Below are 20,817 nucleotides of genomic sequence, written 5' to 3'. Positions count from 1 at the left end.
TGTAAATTAGAGCGTTCAAACAAACAAACTCCTCAGCTTTATAATGATAGTGTGTGAATTTGTATGTAATTCACATTGATAGAAATAATAGAAAGTCAACCTTTGAATGACTTCCTTTACCGTAATCTAATTATTTTATGTAATAACTTTTATGTGCCAGGGTATGTACAGAACACACATACAAGCATTTACAATAAAAACTAATCTTGTCTACCTTACCATAAATCTAACCATATAAAATAAATTTAACAAGCAACGACACATTCTACTAAAACCAAATACATTCAAGGAATCAGGAATTCACTATCGCGCCAAAAACCCCATACATTTCCAACGAAATATTGGTTTTTCACCATTCAGCCGCTTGCCTGATTTATGTGTTGAGATGGAAAAATCAGGTCAGCGCTGCATCGCTGGATTTCTAAAGGTTTAGAGTAGAGGCATACTGCAAACGGCCGATAGTTTGTTTGGGCTCAAAAATTAGTATGAAGACGAATGGTAGTACACACATTATATCTGAATAGCCTTTTCCCAACTATGTTGGGGTCGGCTTTAAGTCTCACTGGATTCAGCTGAGTGCCAGTGTTTTACAAAGACCGACTACCTATCTGACCTCTTCAACCCAGTTACTCGGGCAACACAATACCCAATGGCCTAGGTAAGATTGGCTGTCAGACTTACTGGGTTCTGACTACCCGTAACGACTGCCAAAGATGTTCAACGACAGTCGTAGAACACACCGACTGAAAACTTTGATTTGGATCAAGATTTTCTTATAAAAAAATAGAAAACCATCGGGTCGGCCGACTATTTAGTTGGCTGTGTGCGGATACTCTTAGAATTCAAGCCATTTGCTCGCTTTTCAAAACTGTTGGATACTGTAATAACAAGCTGTAAAACAAGGGGATATGTGAAAAGCGGTAGTATATGTCTTTAAATGATGAGTATGTATTATGTACACTTAACTAAAGGTAAACAATCCTGTCAGAATTTTTGACACGAAGAACAGATATTAAGTAAAAGTAAACAAAACTAGGAATTGCATATAATAATGTTTCAATTGATTCAATTACTATTTAATTTTTAAACTGAGTATTTAAATAACAAACATATTAAGATTGGAACTGGATTCAATAATTTACCTGCCTAAGGTAACGCAAAATGAATCAATCACAAGAAATTAATTTAATGTTGTAAGTGCGCATAGCAAGGGTTGTTTGTGAATCATTGAAATCAATACTTCTGAAGCTAGCTTTTCCAATGATTTCACCTGGATTATATATAGCCCTGAGTCATGCCATGAGCCCTAGATAAATGGCCCATCTAACATAGACAGTTTTTTTTTAATGAGGTCAACAGCTTAGATTAGCACGTTCACCTTACAAAATTAGTGCTCCTGAAATATCATTTCCAAAACAGTCTTGATCTAAAAATCCCCATTATCTAGCATATAGTTCCAGCATCGATTATTCCACTAGCCAACACTTCTGCCTTGGCAGAATCTCAAGAAATTTGAGTGTTCTCTTTGTCTGAACGGAATTCTAAAAGCTGAGTTATAGTCACGACGATAGTGGAATACTAAGGGGATACCTAGCCAAAAGGTATTCGTGCTAAAACGAAAAACATGGTATTTTTAACTTGGATTCTTCGATTTATTGGGATAAGTACCGAATTTTACTTTATACTTGATGAAATTGTAGTTTCTTCCTACAAAAACATAAAAGATTACTACGAATTGAGAACCTCCTCCTTTTTAGGAAGTTGATAAAAGAAAGTGGTGCTAGTTACACTATTTATAACTTACGAACGGCTGAACTGGTATGCCTAAAATTTAATGAGGATCTTAGAAGCAAAAGACTTGGTTAGGTCAGCATACTTTTTATCCCCCTTCCGTATACCATAAATGGTTTCTTAAAATACGAGTGAAATCGCATGTAGAAGCTAGTTTACGAAAAATAATAGAATCGAAACTGAAAACCACTCAAAATACCAACAAACAACCTTTAACCCAAAAAATATCTGCAAAAAAGAAACCGTTATTCCTAGTTTTTTTCCAATAGAAACCTGGGTGTTAGGTAATCCATCTAGTTTTCAGGTATAGCTGACAAACGCAATTTGTCACCACAAATCATTTCAGTCTAGATATTGCATATTCAGGCGAATTCTGACATCCAATTTGATTGCGGACCGCGATAGAAAAATAATAAAAATAGTAACCGCATGACATTTTTAATTGGGGCGCTGTTATTAAATTGCTTTTTTAGTGGAATTTTTGATTTTGAATTGTAGAATCTATCATCAATTGTCCAGCCTTTTCTCAACTATGTTGGGGTTGACTTCCAGTCTAACAGGATGCAGCTGAGTACCAGTGTTTTACAAGGAGCGATTGTCTATCTGACCTCCTCAACCCAGTTACCTGGGCAACCCAATATCCCAAGGAAAGACTGGTTTAAAGGCTTACTGCCTTCTGACTACCTGTAGGGACTGCCAAAGAAAATTTCAGAATCTATACTAATATGATGATTTGAAAAATGATTTCGTGTTAGATCGCCTATTTAACAAGGATGGCTATATGCTACTTTCTATCCGGGTGAACGAATTAGTTCCCACGGGACACAGGTAAGATTGTTAGGGGGAAGCTAGGGCATAATAGACCGAAATACACTATAAAGCTGTGTATCTACTTACAATAAATTAGAGGTATTGATGAAGACGTACCTGAAACAGAGAATAAAAATTTTTTGAGATAAAATTTCAGAAAGCATATTTAAAAACATTTTTCAGTGAACTCAAAAGTAGGTTACCGACATACACACAGGCATTCGAATTAACATTTCCAAGCCAAAATCAAACCAAAGTTTATTAATATACTTACTTAAGAGAAAAAAAAAAAAAAAATCTTCAACAAGACCCATAATAATTTTTAACAACCCAAAAATCTTTGATGTTTCAAAACAAGTTTAATTGGCCTAATCAAGATCTTACAAAGTTTGGAGTTCTCTCGAAACACGATTTTGCCGGCGGTATGAATTCTACAGCGAATAGAATGTATGGTATAAGGCTAGGTCTCAATGCAAGCGATTAGCGGGAAAGAATATAAAATCGTCATTGCCCGCAAAATCATCATCATTATCGTAAGTTTAGGTAATTACCGCCGGGGCTGCGGGTTGATTCGAAAGAGTTACTGCGGTCCTAGTACATAAAGGGCTCCAGAAGGAACATGGTGGGTTTTAGTCAGTAAGAGGTTAAGAGCGCTATTACAAAATCGAATTGCTCAGTTGTAGGTAAATTAGACGATAGCCGGCAGCACTTGCGCATGTGTGCGTCTAGTGAAATACGCAACGCACACCTGCGGACCGCCACGCGGCACAAACAAACTTGAGACTTTGCCACTTTTTTCCGAAAAAATTATTGTTTTTATAGTTTATGAAATATTATTTGTACCGATGAATTTTATAACCTAGAATAGCTCGATTGAGTTACAATAAACAAGTAATCGTTTACAATTTTTAAATTATTTAATCGACAACCAAACTTTTCACCATGTTTATCAATTATAAGTAATTGATTTATAAAAAAAACTAAAATCTATAATTCGTCTTCCATGTGTTGTATCTTCATTTTCCTGCAACAATGAAGACTAGGAATGTAGATAGTTTATTAAAACAAATATGTCACGTATACCTTTTGCGGGTGACAAAAAATACTTACCATATTATTTGTACTGGTATTCAATTGAGTCTGATAGTCTGAATTAAATATGCTTTCATTATCCTGCAAGAATCAAAGAAGTCCAATTACATTATTATGCAACAGCGAAACTAACGACGATGACATTTACGTACATATTGCTTTATAACCAACATCAAAAAAAGAGAACCCAATCTATAACATTTTCGAATTAGAATATCATGGCCTAATACTTATGTATATTACATTTCAATCAGATCATTATAACTAATAAATAAAATAAAACTCACTAGTATCAAAACGTGTTAGATGCGTAGGTTGCGCTATATTTTTCGAACTCCGGCGAGTTTACGCGGCGCAACAGCGAGCGATACGTCCCTCCTCGGTAAGCGCCTGGCGCTGACTAAAGTTGAACACCGCGCGTCACAAGATTTATATTGATTTTTGCATTGCAAACAAAAATTATTTTAAAATATTGTTTTACTTTTAAATAGACCAATTTTTTTTTTCAAGCTTTATAACAATACCACCTTAATTATTAAATGTTTTTTATTTGAATTTGGATTATACTTTCATAGATAAAAAATATAGTTTCGTACGGAAAATTGTCAGTAACTCTCAGTTTTATAGAATTATTTTTGGTGTAATACTGTATGAATTGTAATAAATTGATTTAAGCACTTCCAAATACAAGATATAGTTGTATATTGCTAGCTGTTCGTACCTAGAGAATAAAGTGGCGATCTCTAGTTTTAGCATTATTTGCATCCTAGTCGGTAACTGTTTGAAAGATTGAGCATAGCTTAAGAAAAAATGATCTACACCATCTATTTCGTCTTTGTCATCACTTTTTTTTCTTTTCGAAGTTTCTGCACCTTCGATTGAGTCGTTCATATGTTGACTTTTTCGTTTATTGTATACCATGTCAGTCTCTGCAACTTCGGTGGAGTCGTCCATATTCTCTAGCATGTCAGTTTCTTGTTCGCTTTGGTCTTCTACTGAAGAATTTGCGTCATCGGCGTCCGGGAGTTCAGCGTTATGTTGCGTTGTATCTTGGTCTTCGTTTGTGTAAATAAAAATGCGCGTTTGGTTTCTATTGCCTTCACCGCCTTCACCTCTGCATTGGTCTAGGAACGTCATGTATTTAGCCCAGAGCCAGTATTTGTACTTCTTGTAAAGGATATCGTTGTAAGGAGGGTTCGCTTTCTTGTGCTTCGCGTAGTTGTCCTTTAAACCCTTCCACTTTGTCCTCCAAAGCTTCACTAAAAATTGAAATTTTGTATGTAGTAGGTAGGTATATATTTTACAAGTTAGGTAAGTAGGTATTGCTATGCAGTTGCCGATTATTAATGGAAAGCCGCAAGTAAAATTATTTCAAAACAAATAACAGTGGTCCACCCATAAATAATAATTCGTGTACGGTGTACGTATATTATCTTATCTTATATATAAAAATGAATTGCTGTTCGTTAGTCCTACTAAAACTCCAGAATGGCTATACCGATTTGGCTTTTCTTGTTTTTTAAAATGTTTGTAGAGGTCCAGGGAAGGTTTAAACGATACGAAGTTCGCGGGATCAGCTAGTTATGAATATTAATGTACTCTGTGCCCAACACACAAATGCACTTGTTATTTCCACGGACGTAAACTTTCACATGATAGACACCTAGATGGCGCTGTTACAAAAAGTAGTATCACTTACCACTGCCGGAGCCCATTTCATGAGTGATTTCCTTCCATGCCTCGATTCTCATCAAACGGTGGCATTTGTAATGTTTGTGTGTCACGTCATACAAAAATCTCCTTTCTCTAATCAGCCCGATTAATTTTATCATATCTTTCGACCACACAGGCATTGTTGATGAAAACTTGGAACGCAACAAAACGACGTGCGTTCTTACTGGACGCCGCGTTCGGACTAGTTACCGACGTTACCGTACCGCTAGCGGTGCGCGTGAACGAAGTTTCTAGATACAATGTGAGACAGAGAGCACAAGCATGATCGTGGAACGCGTGAACGCTCTCTTTTATGCTCCTGCTCCACCTGCGTTAGCGTTAACGTTAATGTCAATGGCCAACTACACGTTACTTATAGCATTAAAAATGCGTGTTGGCTACACTTACGCAAATTGTTAATCCCTCATGAAGTAACGCGTTAACATACATTAAAGAGATTAAACTCAGACACACAAAATAATTCTAAAAACTAAAGCTTTCTCATTTGACCATTCCATTATCGTGCTCGTAAAATGCAGTTACAACTTAAACAAAGTATCTACACTCGTCCTTGCATGCGTGCAATGAGATGGCATTAATGTAGCCAACATCACTTAGCGCTATAAGCTACGCACTAAAACCCTTTGCTGCGTCCAAAAAACCGACACCCGAGTTATCGCTTAACGTTTAATGCTATTTATATTGCCATTAGTATAAATTGACATTAAAACGTTGGCCACATCTGCGTAATGCCAAAATTTAACGCGTTAAGACGCAGGTGGAGCAGTAGCATTATACGTTTAGGGATCTATTAAGCCCCCAGTAAACAAATGCACATGCGTGGCCACTACACGCCATCAACATTGTGTACAGGGGGTATTGGTATCTATATGATGGCGGACAATTGTCAATCGTGGCGTGCAATCGGGGAGTTGTCGGTGTTTTGGGCACATTTCAAAGGAATCGTGGCGCAGCGTGGCCTGTGGTGTTTACACAATCGGCCGCTGAGGATTTGTGTTGCGTGTAAAATAAACATAGTAGTAAATACAGTAGTGTAGTGTAATATAGGTAATATAAATATAGTACCTATAATAAAACATGCAACGCACCTACGTGCTCTAGTGCGGACGTGTTTTTTGTTGTTTTACCCAATTTAAGGTGTGTTACTGTATGTAATAATAGAACCTAATGTGTATTGACAGTTTTGCAATAAGTATGGAGTGAACTAATTAGTGACTTTTTTACGGTGCGTTAGCCGAGGAAGGCTCTTCCTCACCTCGAGTAAAAGAGACAGGCTGCGAAACGCAAATAATTCATCTCTGTCTAATGCGCTGAGGTCGGCTCTTCCTCACCGCGAGTAACAGAGACGGGCTGCGCGCAACTAATAATTCGTCTTTGTCGCACAGCAGCGTATTGTGTAGTGGGACGGTTACTCACACTATTTGTTTTTTTTTTTATATTTGATTTTTGAAAACCGTCGAAATAATAACAATGCCTAACGGTTGCGGAGCTTGTTCGATAATACTTATATGGAATGTTCGAAGGAGAAATGTCACAAAAAGTACCACTTGGCCTGCCTCGACATAAACATAGATAGTTTTGAGTATTTTTCCCCGGCAAATAAAAAAACCTGGGTATCTCCAGAATGCATCTGTGCAAATCATAACAGAGGAAACACTGAGACCGCAATACGAACTCATTTTGAAATCGCTACCACGCGCATCAATAATATAAACTTAAGAGCGCTATTACAAAATCGAATTGCTCAGTTGTAGGTAAATTAGACGATAGCCGGCAGCACTTGCGCATGTGTGCGTCTAGTGAAATACGCAACGCACACCTGCGGACCGCCACGCGGCACAAACAAACTTGAGACTTTGCCACTTTTTTCCGAAAAATTTATTGTTTTTATAGTTTATGAAATATTATTTGTACCGATGAATTTTATAACCTAGAATAGCTCGATTGAGTTACAATAAACAAGTAATCGTTTACAATTTTTAAATTATTTAATCGACAACCAAACTTTTCACCATGTTTATCAATTATAAGTAATTGATTTATAAAAAAAACTAAAATCTATAATTCGTCTTCCATGTGTTGTATCTTCATTTTCCTGCAACAATGAAGACTAGGAATGTAGATAGTTTATTAAAACAAATATGTCACGTATACCTTTTGCGGGTGACAAAAAATACTTACCATATTATTTGTACTGGTATTCAATTGAGTCTGATAGTCTGAATTAAATATGCTTTCATTATCCTGCAAGAATCAAAGAAGTCCAATTACATTATTATGCAACAGCGAAACTAACGACGATGACATTTACGTACATATTGCTTTATAACCAACATCAAAAAAAGAGAACCCAATCTATAACATTTTCGAATTAGAATATCATGGCCTAATACTTATGTATATTACATTTCAATCAGATCATTATAACTAATAAATAAAATAAAACTCACTAGTATCAAAACGTGTTAGATGCGTAGGTTGCGCTATATTTTTCGAACTCCGGCGAGTTTACGCGGCGCAACAGCGAGCGATACGTCCCTCCTCGGTAAGCGCCTGGCGCTGACTAAAGTTGAACACCGCGCGTCACAAGATTTATATTGATTTTTGCATTGCAAACAAAAATTATTTTAAAATATTGTTTTACTTTTAAATAGACCAATTTTTTTTTTCAAGCTTTATAACAATACCACCTTAATTATTAAATGTTTTTTATTTGAATTTGGATTATACTTTCATAGATAAAAAATATAGTTTCGTACGGAAAATTGTCAGTAACTCTCAGTTTTATAGAATTATTTTTGGTGTAATACTGTATGAATTGTAATAAATTGATTTAAGCACTTCCAAATACAAGATATAGTTGTATCTTGAACATTTTTATAAATGGTTAAATTGCTATATCCTCGGAGTACCGAAGCATCAAAAGATACCCAAAAGCAACATTTTATGAAACATCCTTTGCAGAGACAAAGATTTTACTGATGTACGTGGACAAATTAAAATATTTATTTAATACACTTTCAAGATAAATGATCAAACTTTCTGAATCTTATTTTTGTTTTTTTATTGTGACTATATCCAAAGCATCAAAACTCGTATAAAACGTTTAAATTCGCGAAAATTTGTGATAGCCCTCTTAACATTCCCTCAAGCTGCATACATAGCTGGGATGACTTTCCACCTAAAAAAATAACGGTTCGTCGTTGCACAGAGTAGTGTTTTTATTCATTCAGATTACAATTCTGTAGTAAAACTTACTCATATCAAAAATATAAGTTATCTTACCTAAACCGTTTATAAAATCGCTGACAAACACACACAGCCTTACGGCTCATATAAACCGAAATGCTCTAACATGAGAATCGAGAAGGGACCGCTGGCCAGCATTGTTCATTTGTTTCCAAAGCGAATCCCATAGGAAACTGATAGTATTATGGTTACCATCAATCGATATGGGGCTTGGGTTACCATATATCATACATACTACATATGTTATAGAGGCCAAAGTTCGTATATGAATGTATGTTTGTTACTTCCTCAAGCGTAAACGATGGGAATTATTTTAATAAAACTTCGCAGTAATATAGTATTCTCTATGTCTTCATCATCTGTCTAGACTTTCCCAACAATGTTGGGGTCGGCTTCCAGTATAACCGGAGGCAGCTGAGAACCAGTGTTTTACAAGGAGCGACTGCCTATCTGGCCTCCTCAACGTAGTTACCCGGGCAACCACATACTCCTTGGTAAGATGATGATAGTCTTGAACTATGTATTTTGATAATACTTATACAGTCGATGTTTTGGGGAAATCTGGCAATAATGATCCATTTTAAGATATGGAGTGCTTCAAAGTAAGAATCACACTTACAAAAGCTATTACAACCAAAATAGCAAATAAACACACGAGAAAAGATTAAGAAACACTCAAAACCATATTCCTTTAAGAGAACAGCAATCAAGTCTAAAACAAAAGGTAAAGATTGCCTTTATAAAGACCAAAATGTATGAGAAATACGCAAAATGCTCTCAAAAGGTATGTAAATGACATCTCGAAAAACTTTTTACGTCAAATTTCGGGAGTTTCAAAACAGTTTTAACCCTTCAAAAGTTGGCGTGTGCGTCGCAATGGGTGCTTTAGGCCCCCTTTCAAAATAATTGGTATATCAAATTGTCTTATTTGGGAGTTTCAGGATTATGTTTCGTGTAATGAGTTCAATGTTTGTTTGAAGTGATTTAAATTGTAAGTTTAGGGTAATTTGGAATTGATTTTTGAGTATATTTAGTGTTTTTGAGATTGGTTACCCAAATGACTTGGGAACAGGGCAGGAAGATGATGGTTATTAATATACTGCCTCTGAAACTACAAATGATAAGGGACCATTATTTCTGGTTTTAATCCTTGATAGTACAGGTAAACTTTGATGTTTAACCTATTATACCTACTTAAGATTATGAATATATTCATTTATGTATGAGGTCAAAACACCAGCATACCCTAGTTACCCGAGTAATCCAATACCCCTAAGTAAGACTGGTGGTCAGACTTACTGGCTTCTGACTACCTGCGTGTTTTTGTAAAGTTTTGATAACTTAATTATTTTCCTTAACTTAAAAACTAGGATAATATATTAAAATTGAATAGGAGTAATAACCCTAAATGAATATTGTTAGCATGACAGCAACTTTTAATCATCCTACTATAAATTTAAATACCGCTGTGTAAAAAACATGTAAAACTGAACATTTTTGGGGCGTCTGCCAAATTGCAAGTTTTACCGGTAAACAGATTTATATTAAATAAAGCTGGGAACTTAAATCATTTTTATTGGACCGAATAAAAACTGCATTGTTTGAGAATGACCTGCGAAGTAAATCCTATTTTATTTATGAAAGAGACGCTTAGTCTTTGCTACGTTTTTATATATATTTATGGGTTAAAAGTAAAAACATATCTAAAGGAAACAAAATCGTAGAAGCTTATATTTTTGTACAACTCGGCCCGGTTTCATTGGTTACCTACAAAGTATCAGTTAGTTGTCTGATAGTTAATGGTATCTGACAGAAAAAGGCTACTTATAATTTCTGCTAGATATTGCCATCCGAAACCTGTGAAACCAAAAGTTATAGTTTATCTGTCAGATAAGTTCCTGATCGCCACTTCATCAGACACTTTATCAGTAACCGGTGCAACTGGCCAGAAGTTTATTTGAATTTATTTCCTGATCTTAAGTCTTAAGCCATTATTTTAGACCAAAGTCACAAGGAAGCCAGTTTCAATAAATGAAAAAAAAAATACAGGTCTTTGAGGTCACACAAACACTAGCAAACATTTGTCCCAACCACCAACATTGGCCCAACCATCTCACAATTGAGTTACGAACCACAAGACGCCACCTTGCAATGTGGTTCCCGACCGAAATAGCCCATTTCACTTCTAAGACCACGATGATCGATCGCATAAACGTTTGGTATCGATAAGCCTGACGGATTCTATTTTGTTACAAATCTCTGTGTTTGTGTGTGTGAATGAGCCATGGAGGATAAAATGACTAGCGGAGATGTCATAACGCAAAATCTCGTAAGAAAGTACCGCGAAAAAATGCGGGTGTTCAGGGGTAGAGGAACGTTACTAGCTCCGCCCTTCTTTGGGTGGCACCTGTCGCCCTTTTCCAAAAACCAGACAGACGGATTGGTCTTTGACAGATTGGTTTTGATTTGATAAGGAAACCGAACGCCTCGTTAGTTCTAGTAACTGATCACGCCTACCGTACGTTGCTTGACCTACAAGAAGGCGCCTGACCTACCTTCCTTATGGCATCTCCGCTATTTTTCTTCCTCCGACTGATCCTTGTCGCATTTTCAAAGAATGGGATTGGATATTTGCTCTAGGATTTGTATTCTGAAAGATGTTTCAGTTAGTATATGTGATTGTTTTTAAGTAGTTTTGTATGAAACTACACTTAAAAGACAGCGTAGAGTTCAAAATTTAGAACTTGGTCCATAAAATGTAAGGCCGATTATAGTAAGTAGGATTTTTTTGGATATAAGCTTGGACCCCAAAATATAAAGTAGTTTTTTATAGTTTTCTTTTTTCAGGATTCCTGCAGTATGATTGCAATGTTATGTGTGTGTGTGTTTGTGTGTAGACTGATTCTCGTCGTATTCAGAGACGGGATTGGATAGTTAAGTTGTAATTAATATTGTTAGATATAATATTGTTTCCGTTGTAGGTATACTTAATGGGTTAACAATTTTACATTTCCTTTTAAGGTACACGACGCTATTTACTATCCAGGTATGAGAAGTTATTTCTCAGTACGCAAGTGAAACCGCGGGGCCCAGCTAGTACAAAATAAAGGCCTGTCCTGAAAGTCAATGACCTGAATCTCTGCAAATAATATGCGTGCTTCTGACAGAGTCAAACGGCTGCAATAATTTCAGCGATGCAAAGTTTCATGACCGAGTTACTAAACATGGATATCTGTGTGTAGATATATTTTAGTTTATGTGGTTTAAAAAGTGTGAATTTTGGGGATTTCAGGTGTTTTAACTGACTCAAAAGGGTGCTATAAGTTTGACCTGTGTGTCTGTTTGTCTGTTGCACCTTCTTCTTCCTGCCCTGTTCCCATGGCTCTTAAACGGATGTGCGAACTATTTTTTAAAATAAAGCCGGGGGTTTTAGCGGTGATTCTTATAGATATTTTACATGAATTGGTTCAGCCTTTTCCAGTTTTACGAGAGATGAGATAACAGTGTGACGTGTCAGGATTTTCGAGCTCATGACTCAAGCCATTTAGTTGATTCTATTTATTGTAAACTACATTACCTACACTTCCTCATATAAAACTAAAACATGCTAATAAGGTATCTCAACTTTACAGCCAGCATTAAAATTAAGCTCAAAAGATCTAACATAACCCAGAATTAAAACTTTAACAGCAACATCAGAACCTCTGTACATAAAGTTGCTGAAATTCAGACCCAGTATAGGCCAAAGTGGAATTTCGGACAATCCAATTCAGAAGTGAGCGGAACAAACTTTTGCATAGCTCAAATTACGCTGGTCCTTTAGCGATATTCAGAGAGGTCCAGTTTAAGTTGACCCCTTTGGCAAAGACCCAAGGCTCCCAAAAATGTTTAGAGTTTAGTCAGGGACTCGGTTTTATGAATATTGGAGAGCTTATTGCTGTGTGGTCAGCTGGATAAAGGATCAATGAAAAATGCTGGGGGTCATTTTGAAAAATGGGGTTTATAATCTTTGGTGGTCAATGTGGATAAACTTAGTTACTAAATATACCATGATGTTTAATTCTCATTATGTAATCTATGACAACTTTTGAAGTCTTTTAGATAACCCTTTGGTCACAGGATTATTGATGATATAATTATAAAAAATCCTGGCCATCATCTTCCTCCTACTACGATGCTTCCACGAGGCTTCTAATCTACAGGGATACATCTGTGCACCGGTCACTTACATGAAGCTACCCATCTGATCTCCTCAACACATTTACCTGGGAAACCCGATAATCCTTGATAGGACTAGTCCTGACACGTAACGACTGCCGAAGATCTTAAAAGGATAGCCGGGACCCACCAATTTAACGTGCCTTCCAAAACATAGAGGAACTCGTCATGACGAGATGGTCATAATATGATATCCTGAACATCATTTAAATCACGAACACCAACAATACCTTCTTCAAACATTCCATTAACAAAACGCTCTTAATAGTAAACATCTTTCCAAGTAATTGGTAGACGGTTGGTCTAATGGTTTCCATAAAAACATTTGGCAGGACGATACAGACATATATCAGAAATCAGCGTCTATTTGGTAACATGCCAATAGTTCTGGCTACGCTATAAACATGTTCCAGGCAGTTTTTTGTAGGAACAGACAAGCATGTTGATCTCAGTTTTATGGGGGTACTTGGAAATCTAAATTGATCTTCCTCATCATTTGTCTGTGTTGTCTATTGGGGTCAGAGACTTCATTTTATAGAGAAAAGATGTGAGCCTTCAATTTTAGAAGTTTGTAAACTACCTTCCGCCAGCGGTTTCACCCGTGTCCCGTAAGAACTATTATCCCGTACGAGGGTGGTAATGGCCTCTCTCCATGAATGGGCTGTCTAACTCTGAAATATTTTTGTTAATCGGACCTGTAGTTCCTGAGGTTAGAACGTACGAGTAAACAAACAAACCCTTCAGCTTTATAATATGAGTATAATCCGCGCAGATAGAGAATAGATTTATAAATGGCGGCGGGTACTCATGGTACGATTGGCAAAACAAGTTCTCAAACATCGATTTTTATTGACTTTGTTATAAGTTTATGATTATTTTTATATATTATTAATTAATAATAGTAGAAATAATGACAAAAATATTAATTAAATAAATAAGGAGCAAGGGTACATTAATATCACTAGATTTTTAAATTTGTCTTTATTAATTGTGAATTACATAAATACCACTTCACATACATACACAAAGTTTTATAAACCGCTTGGTCCAGCAGTATCCTGGTCATCTGAACCCATAATTGGTTCAATTCCCTCCATCAATTCATTATTATCCTCCATGGACTGGTCACTTTCACAGTCCTGGTCTTCGTAATCGTCACTTTCATCTTCGCTGTCGCTGTTCATACCAACACTGATAATAAAGTCTTCTATTTCACTCTCCCTACCTACATCGCGATTCCAGTATTCTTCTTCGACTTTTTTTATGTGGTTTATTTGTTTCTTCCAGTCGTCTCGCGTAATTGAAGCTATGGCCTCTTTGTGAACTCCTCAATTTTATTTTCGTGTTGCTCCACATTTTTATCTGCGACCCGTTGTTTTATTAAATTCCAGACATGTTCTATCGGGTTCAGGTCGCAGTTGTAAGGAGGGAGTCTGAGGACTTCATGGCCATGTTCACGGAGAAGTTCGTCCACCAAATATTTTTTCTCTGGGCGATGCTTTTTTAGCTGCATGAGCAGCTCTGCTTTTGTCCAATCTTCTTCAAATGAGACATTGTGCTCCTGCATCCATATCTTTATGTCCGCTTTGCGGGTTGCAGTCGTTGGCGCTTTATCCACCTGCATACTGTGGTAGGATGCATTATCCATGACGAGAATGGAGTTTTCAGGCAGATTTGGTATTAGTTTTTCTTTTAAATATTTCGTAAAATTATTACCATCCATCTCGTCATGGTAGTCACCTTTTTTTGCTTTAGCTTTAAATAATAATCCTGCACCCTCCACAAACCCATCCTCTGAGCCGGCATGAACCATCACCCACCTTTGTCCGGGACTATCATTTTTGCGAACGCCTTTATCGGTGGATGACTGCCAGCACTTGCTGACAGTATAATGGGCATGGATCCACGACTCATCCATATATACTACTTTCTTTTTTTCCACACCCATGGCATCATTTTGTCGGATGCGGCGTAAATATTTAACTCGCCACGCTTTTATGTTTTCTCGTTCTATGAGCACCATTCGGTTCTGGCGGCATTTTTTAAATTGAAATCCGAGCTTTTCTTTTAAAATCTTTCTTAATGTAGTTTTGGAGCCTTTATAGTTTAAATCAGCTCTTGCTGACGCCAGAATCTTGTTCAGCGTAGGTACCTCCTTTCGAACGTCGTATATTGAGGCAACAATATTTCTAATGGCACAAATATCGAAGCTGCCCATGGGGACACGCGTATTATTTTTGCCTTTTCTGCCCTTATTCGGCGTACGGATCTTGGTGTTGGTTTGTTCTGCAAGTTTTCCTGGAATAAGAGTAAAATATTACTATTACTGTCAGTTATCGTTATAGAGCTGATTTGAATTTAGAACATCGTGTACAAGACTCCATTTGTGACAATCTTGATAAGACTTTTTAAACAAATACATAATTATAAAACAAATAAACTACTGCTTAAAATAATGATTCATCTAATTAAGTACCTAACTTTTATTATTGTTTTTAGATCGATTATTAACCTTATATTATTTTTAAACTGAGTTATTGAATAAATCAATTTTAATAGGTACTTCTTTTTAATTTGATACGAATATGCGCACGCCATTTTCATTCTTTGCATTTAGTAGGTAATTTTGTCTATGAGGTGGGATGAAATTATTATTTTTTCTTGTTTTTAGATCGATTTTAAAAATTAAGATTTTAGATTGATTACATTTTAAAACCGAGCTTTTAAATAGGTGCATTCCCTCGCTATCGCTCAGGATTCTAATTTTTTAGAATCTTAGAATCCTTCGCTTGCTCGGTCAACAAAATTGAGCACGCGATTAAAAAGCAACTTTGCACTCTTGTATAACAAATAACTATATCTATCTATCTTGGTCACGCCCATAAAGCAACTGCGTAAAATAATGTGTAAGTACCATGTAATTACCTTCTTTCTTTATTCTCGATATAGTAGCCGTCGATAAATTAGTCGCCATCGCTGCGCGTGCGGCGCTGTACTTTAATGGATGATAACGCTCCAAGTTCTTCTCGTCGTCAAAGTATTTTATCACGTTGTAAACAATCTGACGTGCATCACTGTGAAGAATCTTGCCACGTTTTCGTGAAGCCATTGTCAATCAATCACAAAATGTCAACGTTCGTAACAAAAACTTAACAAAAATAAATAACAATCAAACGTAACGCAAACAAATAACAATGAAACTCAACAAAAACAACAAAACGGAACGAATTTAACGATAACTCGGAGTGCGTCAAGTAGCGTGCAAAGCGAATCCTGACTGATTATTTTTTTGTAGCGCGTACTACACTGTGTGAGTATAGACAGCGATAAAGAGTGAGCGAGAACGCATGCGAGCGGACGCCATTTTCAGATCTATTCTCTATCTGCGCGGGTTATATACGTATATACATTTATTTATTTATTTAGTAAATGGTATCAAAAATATGCTTACGCCAGGCCGCCGAGTAAGTCAAATTTGGGATAAAAGAAAAGATTTTGAAACCGTATAGCTAAGCCAAAATAAACCATTAACCAACCAGCATCTTATCATACGTACTAACATCAAGCTAGTTTTAATAGCTGAATTCGGGATACCAGAGGTCAATATAAAATGGTCAATATTGGAAGTCTATTGACATAATCCATACTTATGAATCCGATGTCCCCTTTTCGCTTAAGTGGCTTTTACAAGCTTTTTGATCATGATGTAGTATTTCAAGTACTAAGCTATTTGGAGACCGTAAGGCAAATAACTATGTCCTGTATTTTTCTTTTTTTTGACTCTGTGCCAAGTTAGCGACCTAGTGGTGTTAATAGGATAAAGCTTGTTTTTTTTTTTGGGGTTCATGTTTAACAAGCTCATAAGGGAAATCGCCAAGTGTGAATGAATTCTGCTACAAAGGGTCTGCATTGGGGAGGGATAGTAGACACGTAATTAAATGGTATATTTTAATTATTTACTCCTAAAAATTCTTATCGAGTTTTGCAAATTACTGTCAGCTGCCATATATACTCATGTCATACCTTTGTATATTGGTTTATCCAATGAACTATATATACCTAAAAATCATCAAACATCGGTCTTACCCCGAAAAAATCTTCAAAACCTATCCCCCAATACCTGATATCCCATACAAAAATTCCATTAAAATCTTCACAAGAGAGCTGCATTGTAGGATATATGCATGGAAGGCAGTTTGCGAGATCATAAATCGTCGACGTATAGACGGCATACTTGTTACCGTTATGAGACAGGCAGAACTATGCTGTTACCTGGATAGGCTGTTAGGTAGGATATACAGGTCGTGGATAGAATATAGACAGGGTTATTTAAGATGGCACGGATTTGATGAAAGATAAATTAGATATTTCGTCATATTAATAAAAGTTGCACCGTGTTTTAAATATTCATTCGGTGTTTTTTTGATATGGTTCTGAGATTCTGCCAAAATTGTTCACGAAAATAATAGTACCTTCTCGTCAACGCGATTCGTGCACAAAGGCTTGCAGCCTTTCGCAGTATTTCAGAATTGATAGAAAGCGCTGCTAATATTAGGAAATTACTGATCCAATTTGAAAACTTATTCCAATGATGGACGTCCACTGCTGAACATAGGCCTCCCCCTTAGACCTCCACAGATATCCGATAATTGCAATGTTAGATAGCCCATTTTTCGCTTTATATAGATGACACCACTTGCAGCTTGTTGTGGTTGATCATAACCGTTCTTTTTTTATCGTCGCTTCAAAAAACGTGGTCAATAAACCATGCTAAGATTTTGTAGTACCAAGTCCATGAACAATATAAACCTAAGTTTTCTTAAAACAGTTCTCTATTAATTTTCACTTTCAATATTCAAAGCAAACAGTAGTTTTATGAAACACGTTTATGTTGTCGGTCTAAAAAGGCTTACTCGCATTCACAGATGAGGTTTAAGTCCCGAAAAGTACGGCTAACGTAAACTGATTATGTATTTCATACGTTTCAGCAATGCAGCTGCATCGGACATGATAAACGCTTATTACATTGTAACTGTACGGATTTATTTCCTGAAAATTTAACGCTTAATGAACGGACAAAAATTATGAAGGCTCCCATGTTGGTTGTGTATGCTTTTCGGTTGTATTATGTAATTAATACTTTATCATAATTTTGCGAGATCTGTGGTGGTCTTCTTAAAGTTAAATTGTGATAACTGGTTTCGAAAGTGGATTAAATAAATGTATTAATGAACTAAAAGTAAAAGGAGTCATGGTAGCCTAGATAAACAACCAAACTCTCAAGTATGAGTGCACGGGTTCGATTCCAGGTCAGGCAAGTACCAATGCAACTTTTCTAGGTTTGTATGTACTTTCGAAGTATGTATATCTTAGATACCAATGACTGTGTTTCGGATGGCACGTTAAACTGTAGGCCCCGGCTGTCATTGAACATCCTTTTGATATTCAGAAGTCAGTAAGTCCGATAACCAGTCTTATCTAGGAGTATTGGGTTGCCCGGTTAACTGCGTTGAGGAGGTCAGATAGGCAATCGCTCCTTGTAAAACACTGGTACTCAGCGGCATACGGTTAGACTGGAAGCCGACCCCAACATAGTTGGAAAAAGGCTAGGCAGATGATAAGTCTCTATTATGATTTATGTGCAATGAGAATTGTATATAGATAAGTGTCTTAAATCTAATTATAACCAGCTTCATTTTACTTGAAGTACAGTCAACAAGTTAATTACCTGCCTACGCACGATTCAATATAATATTCAAATTAAAGATAACAATATCATGATATTATTAATAAGATATTTGCCTTAAGGATATCCTATTATATTAAGATCAACAGAAGTTTCCGTTCGATAACTGTAAGACAAATATGTACTCTATGCTAATCACACAAGGTTGATTGTTCAAATAGTGCCGTAAGCAGTTCTTGTTTCTATCATCAAATAATATGGTGCACATATATTTTTTCAAATATGGAAATTGTTGAGATAAAATCTGTTGAATGAAGAATCTATTGTTTTAGGAAATCGATGAAACTTCAGATTTCAAAACGTTTTGTTATTGGAAATTTCAGGCTTCTTCAGTTGTTTTCAGAAAAACGAATAAATGCATATTTTAGGGGGATGTTCCCAGTAAAGGTATTTTCCGCCCATACATAAAAGAAGTCTGTCTTTTCTTAGTATTTGTGTACCAAACTACTACTATATGGTTACCATCAACTGAATATTATATTTACCTTGATAATTTAATCTTGCACCAAAAAGTAAATAAATAGGTACAACACCAACAAACATGGGTATTTTCTCAAAACACACATGCTAAATAAACACAAAACAAACACATGAATAAATTACCAGCACACCAAGTATTGTTTTACTACCTTTGTTAGACTATGTCATTCCTACAACCATTGTTCAAAACCACGGAGGAAGGAAAGATAGCGGAGATGCCATAAGGAAGGTAGGTCAGGCGCCTTCTTGTAGGTCTAGCAACGTGAAAGGCATGATCAGTTACTAGAACTAAAGATTCGGGTTCCATGTCAAATAAAACCTTGTCAAAGATTGGTCTTGATTGATTGGTGATTTTATTTTGAAAATATTGAAGGCGTTTAAGAGCGGAGCTAATAACGTTCCTCGTCTTACAAACACCCGCATTTTTGCGAGATTTTGCGCTATAACATCTCCGCTAGTCATTTTATTCACAAGAAAAACAAAGTACTTATCTAACACTCGAATAATGCTCGCCATTTGTAAGGCCGTGTTCAGACGGCGCGACATATGTCGTCAATATATGAGTAATGGATCGCATTGGAGTGACGTGCGAGAGTATGGCGCGCTTTGACGTATATTTATGTAACGGTCCTAGTGTGTTAGATGAAAGAGGAAAAATGCTTTCGGAGATAGATTTAATCTGGTTATGGATAAATGTTGTTTGTTGGGCATGAATTAGACTGGTTTGGTAAAGTACAAGAGTATCTTTTATGAATATTTATTTTTATAGCAGATAGGTATATGAAAGTAAAATATGTATTGATATAAAGATTAGTACGATTACTTGTAATAATTCACCAATTATATTTTAGAATAAGGATAAATTAAATTAACCACCTCGAATAGACGAATGCACCACTATATTATCTAGGACCTGTGTGCCTAAAACGATTTATTCGCAAAGCAAAGTCGGATAGAAAAGTAGGTTCTACGAAAATTCCCGTTCCGTAATAAAAAATGGTTGAATGTCAATACACTGAAGGACTGGCCAATTGATTGATCCAAATACATAAACTAGGTAAATAGATCAACATGTTTCTTACCTTACTCACCAAGGATTTTGTACTCAACAAAAGTCATGTCTAAAAATACATTTACACCACAAACCGCTAATCTCAACATTTAAAGTTAACCAAAGTTTTAAAACGCCTTCATTAAACTTAACCATTTAAAACCACACAGAAGATTATTACAACAACCCACGACATTTCAATTAGCCAAACTACACCAATAAACACACACAAAAGCCACGAACTTTTAATAATGCAGTAACTTGAAACAACTGGGTGACAACACAAATGTGTCCCCGTCTGAGCAAGACATTATACTAACTCTAGAGTATCCGCACACTGTAGAATAAATAGTCGGCCGACAGTTGACCCGATGGTAACAAAAAATTTTTTTTTAAGAAAATCTTGGTTCTATGCAAAATTTTCAGTCGATCTGATACCGGCTAAATACCTGATCTTTATAATGTGCGTACTACCATTCATCTTCATACTGATTTATGAGCCCAAACAAACTATCGGCCGACTAAAAGTTTGCGGTGTGCTCTCTTGAGCCTAATTTCGAGTGTATGTTGCCTTAAATTCTGTCTCCTAACTTGGAAGTCAGACTTTGTGTGAAAAGTTCCGTGATTTGCAAAAGTTTTTTAATGT

At 36.2% G+C, this 20,817-nt stretch overlaps 2 protein-coding genes across 2 annotated transcripts in view; both read right to left on the bottom strand.

The window, feature by feature from the left end:
• The window catches only part of LOC110381138 (nephrin), a 418,561-nt gene that overhangs the window by 231,487 nt on the left and 166,257 nt on the right, over positions 1-20,817 (bottom strand). The window lies entirely within an intron of this gene.
• LOC126054533 (uncharacterized) lies at positions 13,861-16,292 on the bottom strand. The gene is made up of 2 exons (XM_049840552.2): positions 15,820-16,292; positions 13,861-15,192 (listed from the first exon to the last, which is right to left on the bottom strand). The coding sequence occupies exons 1-2, from the start codon at positions 16,001-16,003 to the stop codon at positions 14,201-14,203; spliced, it is 1,176 nt and encodes a 391-aa protein (XP_049696509.2). The 5' UTR covers positions 16,004-16,292; the 3' UTR covers positions 13,861-14,200.

This window comes from Helicoverpa armigera, chromosome 28 (genome assembly GCF_030705265.1).
Source record: "Helicoverpa armigera isolate CAAS_96S chromosome 28, ASM3070526v1, whole genome shotgun sequence".
In the NCBI taxonomy this organism is placed as follows: Eukaryota; Metazoa; Arthropoda; class Insecta; order Lepidoptera; family Noctuidae; genus Helicoverpa; species Helicoverpa armigera.
Note: the sequence above shows the minus strand (reverse complement) of the source record. Positions and strands in the feature narration are given on the sequence as shown.